General features: G+C 42.5%; 1 protein-coding gene across 3 annotated transcripts in view; it reads left to right on the plus strand.

The window, feature by feature from the left end:
• Positions 1 to 24,995, plus strand: part of si:ch211-51h4.2 — a 153,495-nt gene that overhangs the window by 23,348 nt on the left and 105,152 nt on the right. For all 3 annotated transcript variants that reach the window (XM_042007008.1, XM_042007009.1, XM_042007010.1), the window contains one exon: positions 2,395 to 2,533. In XM_042007008.1, the coding sequence (XP_041862942.1) occupies positions 2,395 to 2,533 (139 nt within the window). The remainder of the gene's footprint in view (positions 1 to 2,394; positions 2,534 to 24,995) is intronic.

The raw sequence follows: 24,995 nt of genomic DNA on the forward strand, positions 1-24,995 counted from the left end.
TGCTTAATGCAGAGTAAGAGTAGAAAAAAACACCACAAAAACCCATAAATGATGTCTTACCTTTGCTGTTTTCTGGTAAAAAGTTATGGTTATTTTCCAGCTGCTATGTTCTGCTAAGACTCTGTTAGTTTAAAATAAATACCATTTGTTTAGAAAAGATAAGGGAGGGGTTACAGTGAAGTGTGTTCTTAGTACAATAATAGGTTTACTTCTGTCTGGAGTGTTGATGGTGTTTCTATGGTGAATTTGGGCATTATCCCTTTATTCTCTGGACTATGATTGGTTGAAACAGGTGTCAGTCATGTAGCTTAACCAATGCACTGCTGAGATATTTCTTTTTACCAGTGAAATATGATTAGTTTTCTACTCTGGTGCCTGAGAAAAGGCCTAAATGGGTTAATTTAGATGGTTCAGTCCGGATATACCTGTGTTAAAACATCTGCTAAACAGCTTAACTTTTTTAGCACCTACTTGTGTACAGTTCATCAGTCAAATATTATTAAAAAATCCTCAATAAATTAGTCTATTCTTTCTTTCTATGGTTATTTTTACTCTGATTTTTTTTTTTATTATTAACGGCAAAGACCAAAATGTACATTTTTTACAGTGTTCCAGGTAAACTTACTCTGACACAGTAACACATGTTGATTGTCACACTTCTTCTTCAAAACCCACACTTGAGAAGTGTGGGCGGATGGTGACAAAGAGAGGGAAGGTAGGCCACACAGAAGGGGTCTCACTCCCAGACAGCAGAATAGCAGACATTGAGGACAGCTACAAGTACCTTGGAATCCCACAAGCAAATGGCAACCTCGAACAGGCCACAAGAAAAGCAGCCCCAGCCAAATACCTCCAACGAGTAAGGCAAGTCCTAAGAGGTCAGCTCAATGGCAAGAACAAGGTCCGGGCAATTAACAGCTATGCCCTGCCGGTCATCAGATACCCTGCGGGAATAATAAACTGGCCAAAGGAAGAGATTCAGACCACAGATGTGAAAACATGAAAGCTCCTGACCATGCATGGAGGGTTCCACTCCAAATCCAGCACCCTGAGTCTGTACACTAAGCACAAGGAAGGAGGCAGAGGACTAGTGAGTGTCAGAACCACTATCCAGGATAAAACATCCAACATCCTTTAATACATCAGGAAGATGGCCTCAACGGACGAAGTGCTCTGTGAATGTCTGAGGCAGTGGAAAACAGATCATGTGGTGATGGAGGAACCATCATGGGAGGAAAAGCCCCTCCATGGGATGTACCACCGACAGATAACTGAATGAGCTGATATCGAGAAATCCTGCCAATGGCTAGAAAGGGCTGGACTGAAAGAGAGCACAGAGGCACTGATCATAGCTGCACAGGAGCAGGTCTTGAGCACCAGAGCAATAGAGGCCCAGATCTACGATACAAGACAAGACCACAGGTATAGACTGTGCAAAGAGGCCCCTGAGACAATCCAGCACATAACTGCAGGGTGTAAGATGCTGGCAGGGAAAGCTTACAAGGCCTGGAAAGTGAAGGCAACAGTGGTGCACGTGGTCATCGGAGCACTCGGGGCAGCAACCCCCAAACTGGAAGAGTGGCTACAGCAGATCCCAGGACAAACCTCAGACATCTCAGTCCAGAAGACTGCAGTCCTAGGAACAGCAAAGATACTGCGCAGAACCTCCCCAGGCCTCTGGTAGAGGACCCGAGCTTGGATGGATGAGAGACCACCCACGGACGGCAAGGGGTCAATTTATATATATATATATATATATATATATATATATATTTAAGTATGCCTTTTTTTCAGCCAGAACAGTTCCATCGTCTGTCTTCCTCCTCCTTCTGCCTCTGCCAGGTCTTTGAGTTTAGTTCTGGAGAAAAATGTTTCATCTTTTCCCTCCTGCAGCTTCTGTTTTGCTTCTGGATGATGGATCGACCTGTTTGCATATCAGCATCTGAAAACAACATTGTGTAAATGATTTATTAATTTAGTGTCCACTGATGTAAAGAAACCATCATTTTGTGTCGGATTAGACAAAACAGCTCTTAAGCAGAGAAGCTGCGTGCAGATGTTGGACATCTGCTGGTCCAGAGGACTGGAAGCTTTTTACTGGAACTCCTGCACAGATGGTGATGGCAGTGTGTTTGTCACGATGTGTGTCAGTGCTCTGCTTTTATGAAATGGACTTCTGTATTGCTAATAATTTAACATGCTTGTTTTTACCACCACACTCAATAATGTACATCCTGCCAGGCCTGCTTTCCATCAACCTGATTACAGGGTAAACTGATGATTGGCTGCAGTCCGTCTGTAGCATGTGTCACAACACCGTCCTGCTTGTATCCTTTGTTGCTTTTAGTTTCATGAATTTCCAGCCTTGTCTCATCCATCTGTGTGTGTTTACAGATACAGGTCTACTCCAGCCCAGCGTGCTCGCGCTGCATGACCAGACTGAGGGCCTCCAACCCAACCTTCATCTGCTTGGCTGCCTCTTCCTCTCTCGACCTATGAGCCATGCCTTCAACTGCATTCTCCTCTTCCAGTTGTAAGTAACCATGGCAATGTTCTTTGCAGGATCCCAATGCTGCAACATTTATTAAATAACATTGAGTGGGTGTAAGTGTGTAAAGAGCCTTAATTTGCAGAGCTTATTCCTCATTGTGATGCAGGTTAGGTCAGAGCTCCGCTCTGCTGAGCGCTGTTCTTTCATTTTACAGTTTTATTTTCATAAAATAGAACTTTGTCATTGCAACAAAAAGAGCAGCAAAATTACTAAGTTTTACTGCAAAAATGAATGAATAGAATAAAATAGAAATATTTACAACAACATAAATAAGACAAAATACAGTGTAGCTACAACATAGTAAATAAGATGAAATAAGTAAGTAATAGCTGCCAGAGTATAATGTATAATATAAAAATATAGAACACACAAAATATAACATATGTCATGGGACGTGGTAGCCTTGTGTTTATAGAGGTGGGTCTGAGTCTGGAGAACCTGGGTGCAAGTCCCTGGGCTGGTAACCAAGGTAAACCCTTGTGGGCCCCTGAGCAAGGCCCTTAACCCCCGACTGCTCCCCGGGTGCTGGAATCTGGTAGCCCACTGCTCCTAGCAACTAGGATGGGTTAAATGCAAAGAAAGAATTTCCCAGCTAGGATTAATAAAGTAGAATAAATTTAAATTTAACATATTATATATATCAGTGTTTCCCAATCCAGGTCTTTGGGACCCCCTGCCCTGCATGTCTCAGACATGTTCCAACACATCTGATTCAGATTAATGAACTTCCTCACCAAGTTCTCTTGCAGCCTTTTAACAAGCTATTCATTTAAATCAGGTGTTAAAGTAGGGTTACATCTAAAACATGCAGGGCAGGGGGTCCCAAGGACCTGGATTGGGAAACACTGATACATATTATATAACATATAAAATATAATATATAATAAAGTATAAAATACAGCTATTGCAACACCCCCTTATTTAATTAAGGTACAGTCAGATGTGTAAAGGGTATAGAGCATCAGCACGCAGCCCTGAGGGGAGTCGGTGCTGATGCTGGGGGCTGCAGATGTATGGGCTCCCACTCTAAAGGCTGAATTACACCGGGTGTGTGTGCAGCACGTTACGGCTGCACCGTGGCCTCCGCTGCTATTTGTGGCCATTTTAGTCAATGGTTTGTTTTAAACCGGGTGCACCGCAGTGCGCATCAGAAGTGTCCCAGAAACGCGGTTGCGGCGCTTCTGCCAAATTTACGCACCAAGTCTATTTTTGATGCTTCACGCACCCAGAATGCGTCAATCCCACAGTTCAGATAGGGGCAGACAGGAAATCAGACAGGTATTTTTCAAAATAAAAGCCCCCGTGCATATTTGCGCTGCTGAACCATGAAAACACACACTGGTCAGGGGGTCTCAGTGTTTTTTTTTTTTGTCATCATAGATGATGAGACGTTTATCCTGGAAGTGGAGAATCACAAGATTCTCCAATCCTCCTGCGATTTCATGATCTTGCAGTGGACTGCTCTCCATACCTGACACGCTTACGCTTCCACGCAGGTCGGAGCAAAACCTTGGCACAGCTGTAATGTGACGCACACGCACCCGGTATAATTCCGACATAACCCTCTGACTGTGGTCTGACAGGAAGCTGGTGATCCACATGCAGGTGGAATATGGAAGGCCCAGGTCCCCCAGTTTACCCACCAGTTTGTGAGGGAGGATGGTGTTAAACGTGGAGCTGTAATCTGCAAAGAGCATCCGGGTGTAGTTCCCCTGCTGCTCCAGGTGTAGCTCTGTGGCTACAGCTTCCTCCGTCCATTTGTTCACCCTGTACGCAAACTGGTGAGGGTGGAGACCTCTGGGGAGCAGTGAGGTGATGTGACCCTGTACCAGCTTCTCAAAGCACTTCATCACCACCAGTCCAGAGTCGGAGCTACTGGCCGGTAGTCATTGAGGCTGGAGATGTGTTACTTCTGAGGCAGGAGGACAGTGGTGGAGGACTTCAGGCAGGGTGGGACGATGGACTGAGACAGGGACTGGTTGAAGATCTTAGTAAGAACTCCAGCCAGCTGGTCAGCACAGTCCCTCAGCACCCGTCCAGGGACACCATCAGATCCGCTGGCCTTCCATGAGATGACCGACAGCAGCGTGCGCCTCACGTTGTGCGCCTCAAGTCGTGTGCTCACGTCATGTGCTTCACGTCGTGCACTTCACGTCGTGCGCTTCACGTCGTGCTCCTCACATCGTGTGCCTCACACCGTGCGCCTCACGTGGTGTGCTTCACGTCGTGCTCCTCACATCGTGTGCCTCACGTCGTGTGCTTCACGTCGTGCGCCTCACACCGTGTGCCTCACATCGTGCTCTGTTAATGTGAGGTTGAGGCTGCTCTGAACCACAGGGTGTGGTGTAGTTGCCTCCGGAGAGTCTGCCTCGAATCGGGCAAAGACGTTATTCAGCTCCTCTGCTAGTGAAGTGCCTCGTTCAGCAGCTCTGATGTTGACCTTGTAGTTTGTGAGGTGCTGGACCACCTGCCACGCCTGCATGTTGTTACTCTCCAGGTGTTCCTCGATCCCCCTTTTGTAGTCCGCCTTGGCCTCTCTGATGCCTCTTCATGTTGGCTCTGGCCGCACTGTACAGAGTGCTGTCACCAGACCTGAAGGCGGTGTTCCTGTCTTTAAGCAGCTGCTGGAGCTTCTGGGTCATCCAGGGCTTCCTGTCGTGGGGGTGGTGGGAAGGGGGGGGGGCATTTGGATGGTCTGGTCCACTGTGACATTATCTATGCAGTTTTTGATGTAGCATAAGACACTTTCTGTGAACATCTCCAGGTCTGGGTGTTTGAAAATGTTCCAGTTAGTTCTGTCGAAGCAGTCCCGCAGCTGCTCAGAGGATCATTAGGCCTAATTATGCCGAATTTCAAGATTAAATAACATCCAAACACATGAGTTAGAAAAAAATTCACCCCCCTCACAGTTGTCATGAAAGTAAACTTCATGAAGGTAAACGGTAAACCTATTAATCCTAAAATGTTTTTTGTACCAGGCTGTAAACATGTTCATTTCTGCAGTGAAGTTTGTCTTTTTAACATGGGAGTCTATGGGGATTTACCCCTAGTGGATGAGGGGGGAACTGCAGTTCTTTGCCATTCCGCATAGGCTTCACATTTTACAGGCGGAGGTTGCCGCTTGGTTCACACAGAAACCAGCTTTGTTTGAAAAAAATTCATGAACCTCTAAAACTTCTCTAGATCTCTGCACCCCCAGTCCCTATCAATTCAATTCAGTTCAATTCAATTCAGTTTAATTCAATTCAGTTCAATTCACTTCAGCTCAGTTCAGTTCAGTTTTATTTGTATAGCACCTCTTCACAGCAGTGTCATCTGGGAACTCTTTAGAGACAAATCAATTCCAGCCAATTCATAATAAATAATAGCTTAGTTAAGGAAAACCAGCAGATGCATCGAAACTTGACTTTGATCCAGTCCCCCATCCTGAGCATGCAAGAGGTGACAATGGAAAGGAAAATTTCCCTTTTAACATTAAGGAAAACCTAGACAGAACCAGAACCCGGCTCAGGGAGGAGGGCCATCTGCCTCGACCGGTTGGGTGGAGAGGACAGGAAAGAGAGACCAACCGATGTTTAGCGGTGCACCGATACACATTTAATAAAGCTTTAATAAACTCCTCTTTTCAAGCAAATATGCACCAATGCATGTCTAAAAAGGCAACTTGAAGGGTCAGAAAACAGGAAAACAGGAAAAAGCCCATCCTGAAAACAAATATGCAACTGCAAGGTGATATTTATTAAATTTCAGACAGGGTTACTAGATACTACATCTAGTGCAATATACAAGATAGAAAACAAAAATCTGTCATATAAACAGCACAGATCACCGCTATGCAGCAACATAGTTTGTGTGTGAACAAGTATGAAAAAATGGTAAACTTCAAGACTGCATCTCTCCAAATAAAATACAAAGGGCTGCTTCATCTGATCAGCACAAATCAGGTACACAGACTCTAGTGGCATAAAAATACAAGGTTTTCAAATATCGAATTTTTGAAATTAAAGAAAAAAAAAATGTGCACAAGCACAAAGAGGTTGCTTGTCTTTCAGAAGGCTCTTATAGAAGGAACTGATCCACCTTGTCTGGACATCTTGAACAAGACGAACTGGGGTGGTCGTGGTCCCTGCACCTTGCATTTCACGTTGCAGGTCTTCGAAGCGGGACTGTGCAAGTTGTGAATGCTTGAAATGTGCAACGATCTTTCTGCTGTTTGCTAATGCATCACTGACGCTGCGTTGTGACTTTGTGATGTTGTGTCCTTCGTGTACAACAAGCTGCAGCATGTGAGCAAAACAAACCAGACTAGGAGCTGCTATGTCTTCTATAGCCGCTTTCATGTTGCTTGCATTGTCCCGTAGAATGACATGCACTTTTTCCAGTGAGATCTCCCAGTGACATTAATGATGCCAGTACTGTCATATATTTCTACATGGAAGATGAGGAGCAGAAAGATGAAGAGGAAGAGCCCGGTTCATCATGGGACGTCCCTAAATAGTCTGGTTGGGATGGTTCTAAAATTCAAGCTGAAGGTTTAGATGAAGCTATAATTTTGGTTAACTTAGAGAGCTATACAGGACAGAAACAGTCCAAACATAAATCAGGTACTACAGACGTCACTAAAGCGGTGAAATCTTTTTTGCTTTGCTCCAGAGTACCTTTACCGAGAGTTTAAATTCTCTGCTTCAAGAAAAGTTGTAGATTAAATATGTAAGATTGCTCAATAGAATGGATGTTTGTTTCTTGCCTGCCTCTCCACACTTACCTGCGTCTCCATGCGTTTCATCCGGACCAGAGTTTGCTTCTTCCATTCCCCCCAGAGTGTGAATGATCGTTCGCTCTGCTCCGTACTCCCCATGGAAGCAGACCAGGGCTCATTTAAAGTGCCAGTGTGAATACGCTGTGAGTCTGACACTTCCCTTGAGACCAGTTCAAATTGGGAGATTCAGTTTAAAGCCAACCCCCTGCACCACACAGTCCTCATGGTTACAGGGATACTCAAACACATTCAGCACTTTAACGCAGAGATTCTGTTGAGGGGTTTTTCAGGAGTTTGGATTTTGTTCAGGAGTGATGGACAGATGAAGCTGTTGCACCAGCTCTGTGATGAAGAACCTGAGATTTTCTGCTCCATCTTTGCTTCAACTTTCACAAATGTTTGTAATGACTGAATAAATGAGGCTGTCGATACAAGCGACTCAATGAGTTTTCCTCCAGGGTTGATCAGGTTTTACTCATAAGAAGAAAAGCATGAACATGAGGAAGGAGTCCAACTGCTCCTCCTGGAGAGAAAGGAGTCAGCTGAGGTGGATCTAAGATGCCTCTTGGAGGTTTTTCAGGCATGTTGAATTAGGAGGAGACCCAGTGGGAAGACCCAGAACTCAATAAAGGGATTATATATCCCTTCTAGCCTGGAAACACCTTGGGTCCCTCATGTGGAGCTAATAATGGATTAATAAAGTTTCTAATGTTTAATTTATGTAATAACATTTGGTTATTAGACATCTCTGTGTTCAGAAACTCCCTGTGAAGCTTTAATTAGTCTTCTATCATTAGTTGCTGTTTTTTCCCTGATTTTGGGGGGGGTTGTATTTCCAGCCCTGTTATTAGGGAGTCTTACAGAATTAATGAACTCCAAAAATGTTTGGTTAGCTCAGTTTTATTTACAGCCCGAGTTTGTTATGACTTCCAACACCCTGCAAAACCCCTGAAAGAAGCTTTCATGACTCATCAATTTGTGTCCACAAAATTCTACCAGACCTGCACCTTCTTTCTTCTTTCACAATTTCACTTAGAATCCATCCCATGACGTGACTATAACATTTCACCTTGTCATACACCAGAATGTTTAAAACAACGTTGGAGTGAAAGCCGGCAAATCACTTCATTTTCTGTGTTCGGCTTCTTTAACTGAGCTGGCCAGACTCCCGTAAAAACTGTCCTTGAGTTTCAGACCTTATATCTCAGCCTTCTGCAGCAGAGACTTGAAATACTGAGTTATAAGCCCGAGTCCAATTCTGATAACGTATGATTGTTGCTGCAGCAGATGCAGTCCAGCCTTTTCTCTTTAAGCTAGCTTCCTGTTCCCAGCTACACTGCTGATTTAAACTGACCGCTTATTCATATTTAGTATTAAAATACCAGCTCATGCTGAAAAGTACTGAATGTTTCATGTCAACACTTCTAACCCAAAAATACCGAATACAACATGTTGTAGAGGCAACATCTTGTAATCCTTCCTGTTGAGGCAAAGGGATGTTTGATGTTTTAAAACAGTATATACTTACTTTCTTTCTCAGATGCAGTATCAGCTCAAATAGTTTAATTTAGTCTTCACTGATAAATCTCTCAGACATTCAGGTCCTCGCCCTGACTGAAACCTGGACCCGTCCAGATGTCTTACCCAAACACCTCTCTCAGCTGGACGAGGAGGTGGAACTCTGCCTCTCCGTCCTATGGCTACCTGCTCATCACTTGGGTATCACGCAGTAAAGGTCTCTACACCCATGACTGCATACATTCTGGTCATTTACTGCCTCCGGGTGGCAGTACAGATAAGTTTGTCTCTGAAATGGACCAAGGTTAAAATAGTTTGGGATTTTTTATTAGTTTTAGTTTTTATGTCGTTTTTGGTTTTTTCTTTTCAAATTCAGTTCGTTTTAATTAGTATTTAGAGCAAATTTTCTAGTTTTTATTAGTTTTTTAAAAATGTTTCGTTTTAGTTTAGTTTTTATTAGTTTTAGTGTTCGTTTTAGTTTTTTGTTTGTTTTTTCTAAATTAGAGTATTTGCCAAGTGCAAAATTCAAAATAATCAGAATAAGCAGTGTATAATAAAAACTTAAGATACAATTTTTAAAAACTGTATCAGGAGGAAACACGAACAGCCAACGACAAATCAAATACAACCCATAAGATAACAGCCTTAAGTAAAAGATGTGTGCAATGCTGCTTCTGACATAGTGTACTAGCTAAAACTCAACATAACCAACATACTAAAGACCCACTTCAACATAACATGAATCCATTCTAGAGACAGTTTACAGTTCCTGGCAGCCAGGAGTCTAAAGGAGATAAATCTGACTAATCATAAACAACCTGAAAGACCCAACAACCTCTAGACCAGGAGTTTAATTCGTTCAGATGAAACAATTCACAATTAACTACATAAAGAATTGAACTAAAGGTGCAGCAGCTTTAGTACAAATCACTGCAGCTGATTATCAGTACAGGACCTCACAAGTTATACTGGACATGATAAAGCTGTGAATATTTTACACACTGAAAGTGAACGTATCTGGTAGAACACAGAACCAGCAGCTGGTTAAGATACTCATCTATTTCAGCTGGATGCTGATGTGCTTTTCTTTTCTTTTCTTTTCACAATTAAAAGTTTAGTCTCCCAGAAAGACCAAGAGAAACTCCTCCATGCTTTCATCTCCAGTAGGCTGGATTACTGTACTGGTCTTTAACAGGACTTCCTAAAAAGAGCATTAAACATCTGCAGCTCATCCAGAACGCTGCTGCTAGAGTTTTAACCAGGACTAAGAGATCTGAACACATCACACCAGTTTAACATCTTTACACTGGTTTCCAGTTTATACTGGTTTCCAGTCAGTCACAGAATAGATTTTAAAACCCTTCTGCTTGTTTAAATCCCAGAACGGTTTAGTCCCAGAATACATCTGTGATATGTTCAGAGAATATAAACCTAGCAGTGCTCTTAGATCCAAAGAATCTGGTCAACTAGTCCAGACCCGGGTCCAGACCAGAGTCCAGACCAGAGACCAGACCAGAGTCCAGACTAAACATGGAGAAGCAGCATTTAGCTGTTATGCTGCAAACAAATGGAACAAACTGCCAGTGGAGATTAAACTTTCACCAAATGTAGACATTTTAAAATCCAGGTTAAAAACATTTCTTTTCTCATGCGACTATGCATGAAACCTGCATGTTAGCTTTTTAACTTATCTTGCTTTTAATCATTTTAATGACATTTATTATCATATTGTGATTCTTGCTATGTGTTGCTGTCTTTTATTATTTCTTAATATCTGTAATGCTTTTGTTTTATGTAAAGCACTTTGAATTGTCCTGTACATGAAACGTGCTGTACATATAAACTGCTTTCTATTCTAAACATACATAACCTGCTGTCCAACATTGTGAACAAAAACGAGTTTAAGCGTCTCAAATTCAGCTTTTCAAGGTTTTGTGGGTGACTGTGTGTGTTTGCGCGCACGTGTGTGTGCGAGACTCTGTGTGTGTGTAACTGAGAGTGTGTCTGTGACTCATGTTCCTCCCCATGCTGCTTGGCCTGGCTGAAGCTTATCTTTCCGTGGAGGGGGGCAGAAAGGCTACCTGGTCCAGGGACTCCTGGTTAGCCTTCATGTGCAGCTTTTCAAATGGACTTTCAGATTCGTGGTTTTTCCTTCCACATATTGAACCACCTGCTTCTTCTACAAGGTACTTTACTTTGACATGGTCATAACGTAAGAAATCCCAAACAGGTCTCTCCTCCCTTTCTTCTAACTTTCTCCGTAGCTTCACGCTAGCCGGCGCGGGCGGACACGCTGTTAACATGTGACGTCACGGATCTTCAGGTGCCGTACGACGCAGACACCTGGTGTAAATCCGACAGAGCGAAGTAAACAGATTTCATATCAACCTCGAGGCCTTATGTATGAAATAAATTTACAAAAAACGAAAAGGACATTTTTGCTTTAATTTTAGTTAGTTTTAGTTCATTTTGTAAACACACAATACAGTTTCGGTTGGTTTTCGTTTTTTTAAAAACTCTTGTTTTTTTTTATTTCAGTTAACGAGAATGTTTTTTTAATTTTAGTTTTCGTTTTTTCGTTAGTTTTCGTTAACTATAATAACCTTGAAATGGACATGATTCTCTCTGACATTCCTGATGATGACACACCACTAATTGTTATGGGAGACATGAACATTCTCATTGACAAACCACAGCAAATGACTTTCTGGCTCTCATCCTACTCTTACAATCTCAAACTACAGACTCCTCCAACACACAAAGCTGGTAATACTCTTGACTTGGTACTGACCAGAAACTGCTCCACAGCCAACCTGTCCGTCACCCCGCTGCACCTCTCAGACCACTTCCTGGTTAAATTCTCTGTCTTCCTTCCTCATGTCAATCAAGCGGCTCCAAAAATGCAGTCCTACCGCAGAAACTTGAAATCCCTCAGACCTACACAACTGTCTGATGAGGTTTACTCTACCCTCCCTTCCCACTCAGACTTCTCCTTACTGTCTGTTAATGAGGCTACAGAAACACTCTGCTCCTCTCTTGCCTCCTCTCTGGACAAACTCTGTCCTCTGGTGTCAAAACCAGCCAGACAAAACCCTCCCAGTCCATGGCTCACAGAGGTTCTGAGGGAGCACAGAGCCGGACTCAGGGCTGCAGAAATAAAGTGGCGCAAATCAAAAGGGCACACTGACTTGTCTGAGTAGCAGCAAAAACTTGAAACTTTCACATCCAGCCTAAAGGCGGCCAAGAAAACCTTTTATCAGAACAAAATCCGCAATGCTCCCAACACACGACAACTGTTCATGGCGTTTAACTCTCTTCTATCTCCACCACCTGCTCAGCCTCCCACTGTGCTGACTGCAGAAATGTTTGCTTCCTACTTCACTGAAAAGGTCGCTACCATCAGTAACCAATTCACTGAGCCTGACCAACTCAGCCTTACCAAACCAGCTACTGGTGCCTCACTCTGCTCCTTCAGCTCTCTAAATGAGGACGAAGTCTCTAAACTTCTAGTCACCTCAAAACCCACAACCTGTCCTCTTGATCTTGTCCCTATAGTCAGGTCTCACAGTTCCTCCAAGACAACAACCTGTTTGATCCATATCAGTCTGGCTATAGACAAGGCCGCTCTACTGAAACTGCTCTCCTGTAAGTTACTGATTCCCTATGGGTTGCCAGATCCGCTGGTCAATCCTCAGTCCTTATACTGCTGGACCTGTCTGCTGCCTTTGACACGGTCAACCATCATATACTGTTCTCCCCACTCTTGGAGCTTGGCATCTCAGGATCTCTCCTCTCGTGGTTTATGTCCGACCTCACAGGAAGATCCTTCAAAGTATCTTGGCAAGGGGGAATGTCCAGATCACATGGGCTGACAACAGGGGTGCCTCAGGGCTCAGTGTGTGGCCCTCTTCTCTTTTCACTATACACCTCCTCACTCGGTGCAGGCATTAGCTCTCATGGTTTCTCCTACCACTGCTATGCAGATGCCACTCAGCTTTTCCTTTCTTTCCCACCTGACGACACAACGTCTCAATGCGAATACCAGCATATTGCTGATATCTCCGCATGGATGAAGGATCGCCACCTTCAGCTAAATCTGTCCAAGATCAAGCTTATTGTCTTTCCAGCCAATCCTTCTTTACCGCCACAGATAAGTGTGCAGCTTGACTCCATCACGCTTGTGCCTACATCTTCTACCATGAATCTTGGTGTCACGGTAGACAACCAGCTGACCTTTAAGGACCATGTTGCCTCGGTTGCTTGATCTTGCTGATTTGCTCTCTACAACATCAGGAGGATCAGACCCTACCTGACTGAACACACGGCCCAGCTCCTGGTCCAGGCTCTGGTCGTTTCACGCATTGACTACTGCAACTCCTTACTGGCTGGCCTGCCTGCATGCTCAGTTAAACCTCTGCAGATGATCCAGAACGCAGCAGCACGTCTGGTCTTCAACCAGCCCAAAAGAGCTCATGTCACTCCGCTGCTAATCGCTCTCCACTGGCTTCCAGTTGCAGCGCATCAAATTTAAAGCTCTGCTTCTGGCTTACAAAACAATAACCTAAACGGCTCCGGTCTACCTCCACTCACTTCTAGGCCCAATGTAGAGATGCCTTTTTTTCTAGCCTCATCCCGTTACTCTCCCTCATATTATCTTTTCTATTTGTGAAAATGGTGCACTGCACGACGGCTGCTGCCTCAGTCTGCCTGATCCTGTTTGTTTATATGTTGTTGTCTACTCTTGGACAGGTTTGTACTGGAAAAAATTTTGTTGCACCTGTTGCAATGACAATAAAGTTCCATTCATTCCATTCATTCATTCAATAAATATATTCCAGTGTTTCTTCTTTCAGACAAAGTTTAGGTCATTTGTAAGTCATGACATTTGTCACAGTCGTGGCTGGCAAAAATATGAAAAAAATGCCTAGAAATTGTAGGATTGATATTAGTAATTGGTCATATCTAATTTCCTTGAACATTCTTGCGTTTAGAATATAATGTAAGAAAACAACATATCAGTTGGGAAGTTATTAGGGTAGTCAAATGGTTAAAATTTTTAATCAGATTAATCAAAGCCTAATAAATCACGATTAATCATGATTAATTAAGGCTGGTGTTATCAACAGATTTCATTCTTCAGACTGAGAGATGTAGCTTAGTACCCTGGACATTTACCACAGATCTATATATTAAAATCCAGGTGGAAAACACTTTTATTATCTTATGAAACAGTAACGTGCTTTCCATCATCCATAATGATACTTTCATTTTTGTTTTGGCTCTAAAAGAAATAGGTTTTTATTTTATTGACAGTCATTTGATATGCACATAAAATTTGCAATTGTGTAGTTTGCTATATTAATAAAATTCGCAATATACACGAAATTTCTTCATATAATGGAATTATTCTACGCTGTGTTTACGGGTAAGAATGAAAGTGAAACTGTTGAGTTTAGAAGTGAATGCTGATCACTATAGCATCAGAACAACAAACTGAAAAGAAAATGTGTTTTTTTAATTTTGTTCAGGCACAGAAAGGTATAACAAAACCCTGCAGCTGTGAGAAGACACTATTATTAAACATCCTAAACTTGGCTATGTTTTTTCAGAAGATAATTTATAATCTTAAACATCAAACAATTCCACATTATAAACTTTATCTATAAGGCACTAATGTTGTACATTAGGGATGAATAAAATCTAAAAACATGAGACATAAAAAACCAAAACAATAAAATATTACCAAAAAAGAAAGAACAGACAAGAGTCCTACAAAGAATAAAAACAATAACAATCAATCACTCATATGGGACAAAGCCCAGAGTAAATGTGGGTTTTACTTGAGTTTAAAAGTAGACAATGAAGCCCTGACCGACGTCCAAATGCTAACTGGTCTGTATTTATACAGCGCCACATCTGAAACGACACCCAAAGCACTTTACATCATACAGCACATTCACACACATTCACACACCGATGGCGGAAGCTGCCATCCAAGGCGCTCAACCATGACCCATCAGGGGCAATTTGGGGTTCGGTGTCTTGCTCAGGGACACCTCAACATGAGCTCTCTGGCCAGAAATCGAACCGGCAACCCTCAGGCTACCAGACGACCGATCTACCCACTGAGCCACGCCACGCCCTGTTGGAAGGAGCAAATCAGCCGATCAAAGGCAGAATATTCCAACTTTAGGAGCTTCTGCTTATATTTTGGTGCTATAAGCTGACCAGCTGAGCTGATCAGGCAGGATAAAATAATGAATTACTGTCATTTTCCAAAACAAACATATTTAGGATTTTTATGAATTTGGTTATAGTGTGTTGCACATTTAATTTATTTCCCTGCTTATATTCCTTTTGTAGCCTGTAGATGTTGAATATTTGTGTTGGAGTTCATATGATTTGACAATGTGAAACTAATGAGGTATAAGCCGCTGGAAGAGAGCTGCATTTGCTGTTCTACAACGACAGTGGCTGCTGACGATGTGCTGTACTGATAAAGTTGGTATTCTTTGTTTGTTTGTTTTTTATTTTGTTTGTTTTTTGTTTTTGTTTTTTTTGTATGTTTGTTTGTTTTTTTCAGTGCAGGAAAAGTCTGAGTGTTGAACTCTCTCACCAGGAAACGTGTGGGTGTTAAAACATGCTCATCTCATGTGTGACGCCCTTAAATCCATCCAAAGCCAGCTCACCTTTAGAGTCTCCATGTAGGGCTGCTCAATTACGGGAAATATGAAAATCACGATTATTTTAATTGAAACTGAGATCTCGATTATTTAATACAATTAGAGAAAGAGAGATGGGGGACAGCCGGTGTGACATTAGAAGCTTGTCTGTGGTAATCCAGACTAGTTTCTTTCCACCCAGGTCCCAGTATTGTTTGTCTCAGACCAGCAGCTATGTTCTGCCCAGTGGGATCTGGAAACAGCGAGTCTGGAGACATTTCATTTTCACGTTGAAATCTATGGTGTAAATAAAATAAATATGGTGTGGATGACAGAGGCTGCACATGCATTAAAATTTTTAACTCAATTAATTACTTTACTTAGTTACCGTCGTTAAAGCGTTATTTTTGATAGCCTACGTTATTATTTTACAAAATACCGCACAAATCCTGCAATAAACTATACATATAGAAACAAAAGGTCATTTAACACAAAAAAGAAAGAACAGCAAGAAGAGCATAAAACGTAGATGCCATGGGGGATTGTTGTGGAATTTTTATTTATCAAAGATCACACACTAAGTGAGAATCAAACAAAGTAGTTTTATTAAGAGCTGATCAGCAATGAGAGTCACACAGTCAGAAAGATCTGCTAAGTGAGTCTGAAGAGATACATGTGTGCTCTGGTTAATATAGCCAGAGCCTGAGCTGATAACATCGAGGTCGAAGGTCATTGTAGTAAACTCCTCATGGCCTGGTACAAGGATGAAAAGAAAAGGGGGAAGGGGAGCTCACTAAATCCTTATCTGGGTACACAGTCATTCTCCTCCCTAAGTAAAACATAAGCCAAGCTTTAACAATGCAAAGTGTAGTCTACAGAATATAAGGGTTATGTGTAAATTTTCCATTACAATCCACCCCTTTGATTAAAATGCAACATATTAATCACACATAAAGAGAAAATTTACTCAAAGACTCCAAATCACCAGCGTCATCATGTGGAGAAGTATCTCCTGGAACATAATGATGAAAATAGAAAGTGAACGGTCTGTCAAGCACACACCTGATGAAAGGAAGGACACAGCAAAATACAATCAGAACACAGAAGAAAAATGCAAGAACCATTAGTAAGCCAGTCCCAGAAATTCCACCCCTTAGAGGGTAAATTTACATTGTCGCAGCTGTGCAGAGTGTCCCAGAGATCACTAAGGGCATCATTGATCACAGACAAGTTAGCAGATAAGCCAGATAACATGTTCCAGACCAATTGACAGGAAGGTAAATATAAGAGTGTCTGTAACATGTCCAAACCATATAATGAGGACAGCCAAAGCCGGTATCTGATGGGATGTAAGACCAAGTGGTGTTAAGAACAGAGTTATTGTACATAGGAAGGTCAGGAAAAGGTAAAAGTGCTGTAAGGTTAAACACAACAATTCCTAAGCCCCACTCTGTAGAAGAAGAACAGTCAGGGAATAAATCACAAGAATTTAAGGTGAACGAGTCAGAGCATTTGGGGCAAGGTGAGGATATTCATGAGACTGGAATAATACGCTGACAAACTAGAGTGTCCTAAAAAGAATAGTGCATCTGTCCCGTTTCGCTAAAAACAGAGAGATGGAGAAAAATACGATCTCTTAAGCGGAAAACAGTTTTGGATGAAACACAAGTAGAGTTTGTATTGCTGGAAAATTCAGCGGGCCTCCTCCAGGAGGGGGGAGGGCTGGTGTAGTCAGGTAATGTTCCTAGGGTGTAATCTATTACCCATGATCAGAGTTCACAAAGTGGTATTCAGAGGGACTGGATATGGAATGAAAACTGATTGAGAGGGTGTGGCATGTGGCACCAGTCCACAAACATAACAGCTGTCATTTGTCAATTTATGAGCAGACATGTTAGCACCAAAGATCATCAGTGTTGTCATGATGCTGAAGGGTGTGGTCATCTCGGCGGTGCCTCCTCAAAGAGGGTGCTTCTGTCCCCTGCAGTCATCTGGCGGGTTGGGACGAAGCTAGGGTGCGTTGTGTTGGGCGAGGACCGGTTGGATCCAGGTACCAGAGGAGGAAGGGGACAGGGATGGAGAAGATGACGCACGACCATCCCCTCACGGCAACCTGGGTGCACTTCATGCTTTCACGTGGAGAGTAGACTACCTCGCACGGGGCTGACCTCAGGGATTATTCTGCCCTGTGGTTGAGAGGTCAGCTGGAGCTGGGGTTGGTGTACCTTGGAACCTCCTACAGTGGGATGTGTGAATCCACGTGGACCTTTCAGTGACCTTCACTGCTGTATGAGTGACCAGCAGGACCTGGAATGGACCCAGCCACCTTTCAAAACGCCAGTATTTTTTTCTCGTCTCCCGGACCAAGATCCAGTCTCCCGGAACCAAGGAGTGGAGCAGATCTGATGCTGGCGTGGCAGGCCTTCCTTAGCCACACTGTGCACCTGTGAGAGAACTTTGGACAAATTTTAGCAATAAGCAAGCATGTTACCTTCACAGTATGTGGTAGACACGGAGAGTCCTGGGGGATCCAGACTAGTGTGAGGAGGTCTGCCAAACAGAATCTCAAATCTTGCTGAGGTTCGTTTCGGGCACGTTTCCTCATTCTCATGTGCGAGTGGGAAGGCTTTAGGCCAGGACTGTCATGGCCCACGCTCATCCTCACCCCTGGTTTCCTGTTGACCATATTTGGCACACCCTTGGTCACCCCAATCAGGACGGAGCTGGAAGACACCTACTCATCATCTCACCTGCTCTGAAACTCCACTCAGACCTCCAGTCGCTTTCACTATCTTGTCTCCACCTTGTGCTAACTCAGCTAACCTTCGAAACCTTCTCTCTCTTCCCAAGAACCCATACCTGGACCAGACCGTGCCGCGAAGATCCCAGTCTGCCCGCTCCAGCCGTACTCCCAACTAACCTGGCTTTTCCTCTGCACAATAACGTATTCTTTGATCATTCTCAGTTTTCACCTTCCTTGGATCCATACATCAAGTCCTGACAAGGACAATCCTGTTTCTTCTTACCTTACAAAACGGTATTTTCACGCTCGATTGCTGTGGGTGATAAGCACAATGAGTCTTAAGCTGGAACCCCAACAGTCCACTTACCTCTTTCAGGGCTGCATTGACAAAGTATGAACCAGTGTCAGATGAGACCTTAACTGGAATCCCCATCTTGGAACGATCTCAGTCACCAGAGCCTTAGCCACGACTGAACTTGTGGCATGCTTTGCTGGAAAAGCTTCAACCCATTTTTTGGTCACATGTCAACCATGACTAGACAATATTTCTTATCTTCTGCAAATGTTAACTCAATGAAATCCATCATCATGTGATCAAAAATGCTGATTAGGTGGTGTATGACCAGCTGGAGGGCAAGCAAGAGGGCGGGCTGTATTGTAGCCTGCACAGATCAAACATTTTTGCAGTACTGTTCAGCCACCACAGTGAAGCCTTTTGTAAACCAAGATGTTATAGAAGATACCATCCCCCCTTTTGGCACATGGTCCACCCCATGTGACAACTTAGCAAACTAGGGGAAAAAATTGACAAAGAAGGCAAGGTCTTCCATCAGTAGAGTGCACAGCACCTGCAGAACCAGAGGTGCATGGTGGAATAGTCAATTTATCAAAAAACTGATATACTTTCCAATTTTGTTAATATGTGACAGTATCCCAGGTAAGAGTAAAATCGTACACAAAACATTAAAATTCTTGTATACTTGAATCCTGGAGTTGCCTGTTCTGGCTTCCCCCTGTGAAACAATCCTCATTAGCATAAGCACATGTGTACAAGGTGATAATTTTCTCCACCTGTAAAAGTTCTACCCCAAAATGTCATAAGGGTCAAAGTCATTTGTGATTTCAAAATGCACATACACATATTTTACAAAAAGAGATGTAGAGTAGACGTCTCCTCCTCCTGTAAACAGATTATCAGACCTGCTTTTTATGACAATAAATGTGTGTAACTGTTAATGGCTGCAGAATTAGCAGCGATATAAACAGCAATCAGCCTTCTGTGGAAGCAATCCTGGATAAAATCCTGCTGGAAGAAAAGTTCATTCAATATCAGTCCATCAGTCGTCTGTCTTCAGGTCAGAGTCAGAAAACTTTGTCAAAGTCACGTCAGTAGTTCTGCGCAGAAAGGCCAAATCAGAGCAGGTCAATTTTCCTGCATTCGTGAGGATCCTTAAAGTTCATTTTAAATTGTTTGGAAAACACTAATTGTTTTGTCAACTCCAAGATGGTATGGACTCGAACCCAATTGGAATTTCTTTGAATAATGTGTCCATCATCAGCCAAATTTCTTTTGCTCGAGCAGCGCTTTTAGTCTTTTAGAAAACCCTTTTTTCATTATTATTATTTTTAAGAGAATCAGTTTAAAATATCCATGGATATCAGACCAAGATGAAACAAGTTTTTAATTTTCTTCTGGTATCTCAGTAGTCATTTTATAGTGCATTTTCTTGTTTTAATGCAGAGCTAACAATGACCTAAACGTAATTTTACCTACCTCAACATTTGTTGTTTTAGTTGTTTAAGGTTTTCTTTATTTTACTGAAAGTAATTTGCATACAGTTACATCTGATGACAGTAGATAGAGGAGCTCCTTTAACGTCATTTAATTTATACATCAGCATTTTCTTTAGGTCATAGGAAATTTCCTCTAAGCAATTTATTTATTGATTCATCTGTTTTCAGACAGATTTCAGATTCTTAGTTTGCTCGACTGAAAAATAAATCTATTATGTTTTCAGTTTGTATCTTTAAAACTGTTTCAGATTCAATCCTTGTTTAATATAGATTATAGATACAGTACCAAGAGTACTAAAACCTTAACTTAAGCCATTTGTGAAAGATAAAAATTTAAATAATCAGGACCCAGAGACACATGAACAGTTTTGGTGCAATTCACGCACACACTTAAAGTTCTCAGGAAATCAGGGGACTTGCAGTTTGCATCACCACAGAGAACAAAGCAGGGAAACTGCCGTTCGGTATTTACAGAAATGCACATAAGGATCAGTATGTTGGCATTTCCACCTCTGGCAGGAAGGTTTCACTCACTCTCACTACTTCAGCTGTAGGAATGAGAGAGATACCATCTTATCAGATCCTGGATCAACAGTTAGACGGGTAATCTGGAGAAAATATAAATTCATGTGTCAGTGAGTAACAATTAGGATGGTCTGAAGGGATCAAATAGATAAAACATTATTTTCATCTCGTTTTTTACTCATTTTCTTTCTCCTTTATAAATGAGCCGATCAGTGTTGGATAACTGAGGAAAGGCTGTTGCCACCAGCTCACTAAACATGTTCTGTTCTTTCTAATCATGAAAACAAAACAAAACAGGGTTAGTAGCTCATCATGTCATGTTATGTGATGTCAGTAGCAAGCAAGTACTTCGTTGCAGTGAGCGTGTGTGTATTTGTGCATGTAAATGCGTCTCTCTTTCCAGCTGTGAACGAGTCTATTGTGTGGGAAATGTCTAGAAGTGAAGCTTTCTTCTGTTTACCCTTTAACACTTTCTTTCCATAAAAGATGTAGATCTGCTTAACTTCACTAAAGATTTTGAATTAAATCATTAATTATTTGTGGTAAGAAATCAGAACGATCACACCATCATTGTTTTAACTGGTCACATGACTGCTTCATCTCCGAGTCAGCTCTGCCGTGGATCAGTCAGATGGCCAACCGCCTTTTGATTTTTATGGCCAATGACCCTTTTTCACCACATGGATGTTCTCTCTCTGGTCAGTAGAACCGGATGGTTTTCCAACCTCGGGCCCCCAGCACCCACCTCTCTGTTCGCCCCTCAAAGTCCAGCGGCCACGCCACCTCGGAGCTGGTCGAAGAGCTCTTGTCCTGGTTTGTCCTCTGAATAAACGCATGATCAGGAGCGTTGTGAAGGATGGTGTTCTACCATCCAAAAACAGATGTTTACATGTCCATCAGACATCTGGTTTTAGTCTCTTTGGAACTAGAAGCAGAGGAACTCTTGTGGTAAATGCTGGAGTATCTTCTGTCTTTGTTTCTTGAATCATATAGCTAGAGCATCAGGTGGAGCTGGTAGGAATGGGCATCCGTATCAGTTCATAGGACATGGTGGTGATAGAAAGTTTATATACATATATACATATATATATCAGTGGGTCTCTGCTGACTTTTATCCAGGCGGAAGAACTGAGTCGGGTCAGGTATGCAGCCTGTGAGCTTCAGGAGAGGGTGTCTCCGACAGAGACGAAGGGAGGGGGAAAAAAAGAAAAAGGAAAATAGGGTCAATATTTATCCTATAGAGATTATGTATGTGTCTGAGGAAAGATGCAAGTTTTTTTCTCTCAAAGATTTGACAATGCTAAAAGTAAATCTTCAGTGTGTGTGTGTGTGTGTATAAGCAAAAGCATTCTTCATTGCAAGCAAAGTGTTGTTCAGATTTAACAGATCTAATTTCCTTTAAGGTAAAAATTGTTCATGTTTGACAAGTTTAAAAAACACACAAATTAAGTAGAAAGAACGCATAAAAATTAAAGTATTGTGATGAAGGTGTCCATAAGAAAAGAATGAAATTCTTATAAAAAAATATTTTATAATGCAAATACAAGTCAGCTGAGACTCAAAAACTATAGTTTTTCAGATAAACTTATGGATAAAATGTTCTATTTTTTTTTCCAACAGACAACCAGCTTTTACAACCTGAAAGTGTCCTTGTGTGTATTAAGTATTCTGGAGCAGAGCAAAACATTTCCTCAGCCTAATCAGATCATTTGACATTATCTGGATCTTTTCCAGACGTAAATTTAGCATCTCCTTCTAATTTAGTTTTTACTGTTAAAAGTACCCATTTTATTTCTTCATGAGATTTCTCAATCAAACTGTTAGACAGAGCTTCGTTATTACCAACGTGTCCTCTCTCTGTGCTGCTTCGGAATGTGAGAGAATCTCCAACCACACACACACTCACACACTCTTTGACTCTTTTTGTTGTTATCTTCTTCTTTGGTTTCATTATTCTTTCCTTTTATGCTTCAGCAATACGCTTATTTTATTTATTATATATTTGTTTCTTCTTTATTTATTTTATTTTATACGGTGCACCTATTTGAAATATTTATGTATTTATTATATTACTTATATTTATGTCCTATTATTGTTTGGCCCTTTTATTTCTTTTTTTTTTTTCTTTTTTTTTCCTTTGTTACATATTGGGGATTCCATTTACCCTCCTTCTCCTTAACAGCTGTATTTCCCATTGCAGCTAGGACGTCTCCTTGCTGGATTTTTCTTCTTAGAGGAGCCCAAACTCAGGCACAAAAATTGACTAAAACGCCTATTATTCCCACAGAAGTTTTCACCTCAGTGCCGGACTAACCCTACCCTACCGCAGTAGAATAGTGATCTATCTTGCCTTCACAAGATAGTGGGACCCTACCCTATTTTCATAAGATAGTGAGAAAAGGGTGGTAAATGGGAGTCCAATATGAAAACTTCTCACCGTGTGTGATTCTGGGTGCTGCTCCACACGCAGTCTTCGTTCTGGATATCAGTGGTGCCTGAACGGAGTCCCTCCGCCGTCCCCTGACGGTTAAGGCTGACCCAGGGGCTGAAGAATCCTTCAGGATGCGCAATCACGGGTTCTGGTCCTCCGGTCAGTCACTCAAGATATCCTGTTCGTGACGCCAAATTGTTGTGGAATTTTTATTTATCAAAGATCACACACTAAGTGAGAATCAAACAAAGTAGTTTTATTAAGAGCTGATCAGCAATGAGACTCACTTAGCAGATCTTTCTGACTGTGTGACTCTCATTGCTGATCAGCTCTTAATAAAACTACTTTGTTTGATTCTCACTTAGTGTGTGATCTTTGATAAATAAAAATTCCACAACAGGATCAGCCAAATTTTAAAAAGAACAAATAAAATCAGTTCAAGCTAAACAGCAGCATCCAGGACTGGGACACAGCTAGCATAACCAGCACAGAGACAAGAATGCAGCCACCAGTCACAACATGTCAAAGTAAAAACAAACATCTACCTAAACTTTGTCTGATGAAAGGAAGCATCTCAATGCGGTTCCAGTTTTATCATTATGAATATGTTATGACATGAAAACAGCACAGCAGATCAGCATCGTTTGGTTCTGTATTATCTATAAAATGTCTACAGCACTGGCAGGTATGGATGTGTGTGTGTTTAGAGGTGTGTGTCCTTACAGCCACAGAGAAGGGGGATACAGGGCTTTTAGCATCACCAAGGTCTTCAAAGGTCTTGTTATCAGCATGTGAGCAAGCACTGAAACACCTGGCCAATCAATAGTTCCCTCATTGTGTGAAGGAGGTTTAGTGGTCGATCAATGCAGAGGCTCAGTTGCACTGATACGCACACACACACACACACCATGACCTGCATCTTTTACCCTTGGAGCCCCTTTGGTCTTTTTGTGCTGCCCTACAACTGGAGCTGTTGTAAAACACACACACTGACACACTCATACTCTGCAGTGTGTATGTGATGTTAAACAAAACCTTTTTTTTTAAATACAAAATAATCTCATGTGACTCGAACCCATGCTCTGGTTTCATTTCATGGATAATGTGTATCTTAATATAATGATAGAAGTTACATGTTCAGGGTGTGTTTACTTCAGTTCAGCAGCAGTCAGCACAACAGCTGCAGAATAACAGAGAACAACCGGTAAATAAAGACAACATGTCTGACGTATGTCTTCTGTCCTTGAAACACAAGATGACACATTTTCCTGAAGTCTGTGATGAGATGGAACTCCAATGTGAATAATTATTCTTCGCTTTGGTCATCGTAGCTAGTTTGATGGTCTGAGGTTAGATACTCACCTCCTCCCCAACCACCTCCTCCCTAACCACCTCCTCCCTGACCACCTCCTCTCCAACCACCTCCCCTCCAACCACCTCCTCCCTAACCACCTCCTCTCCAACCACCTCCCCTCCAACCACCTTCTCTCTTACTTCCTCCTCTCCAACCACCTCCTCCCTAACCACCTCCTCCCTAACCACCTCCCCTCCAACCACCTCCTCTCTTACTTCCTCCTCTCCAACCACCTCCTCCCTAACCACCTCCCCTCCAACCACCTCCTCCCTAACCACCCCCCCTCCAACCACCTACTCCCTAACCACCTCCTCTCCAACCACTTCCCTTCCAACCACCTCCTCCCTAACCACCTCCTCTCCAACCACCTCCCCTCCAACCACCTCCTCTCTTACTTCCTCCTCTCCGACCACCTCCCCTCCAACCACCTCCTCTCTTACTTCCTCCTCTCCAACCACTTCCTCCCTAACCACCTCCCCCCCAACCACCTCCTCCCTAACCACCTCCTCCCTAACCACCTCCTCCCTAACCACCTCCTCTCCAACCACCTCCCCTCCAACCACCTCCTCTCTTACTTCCTCCTCTCCAACCACCTCCTCCCTAACCACCTCCCCTCCAACCACCTCCTCCCTAACCATCCCCCCTCCAACCACCTACT

This window comes from Melanotaenia boesemani, chromosome 14, assembly GCF_017639745.1.
Source record: "Melanotaenia boesemani isolate fMelBoe1 chromosome 14, fMelBoe1.pri, whole genome shotgun sequence".
In the NCBI taxonomy this organism is placed as follows: Eukaryota; Metazoa; Chordata; class Actinopteri; order Atheriniformes; family Melanotaeniidae; genus Melanotaenia; species Melanotaenia boesemani.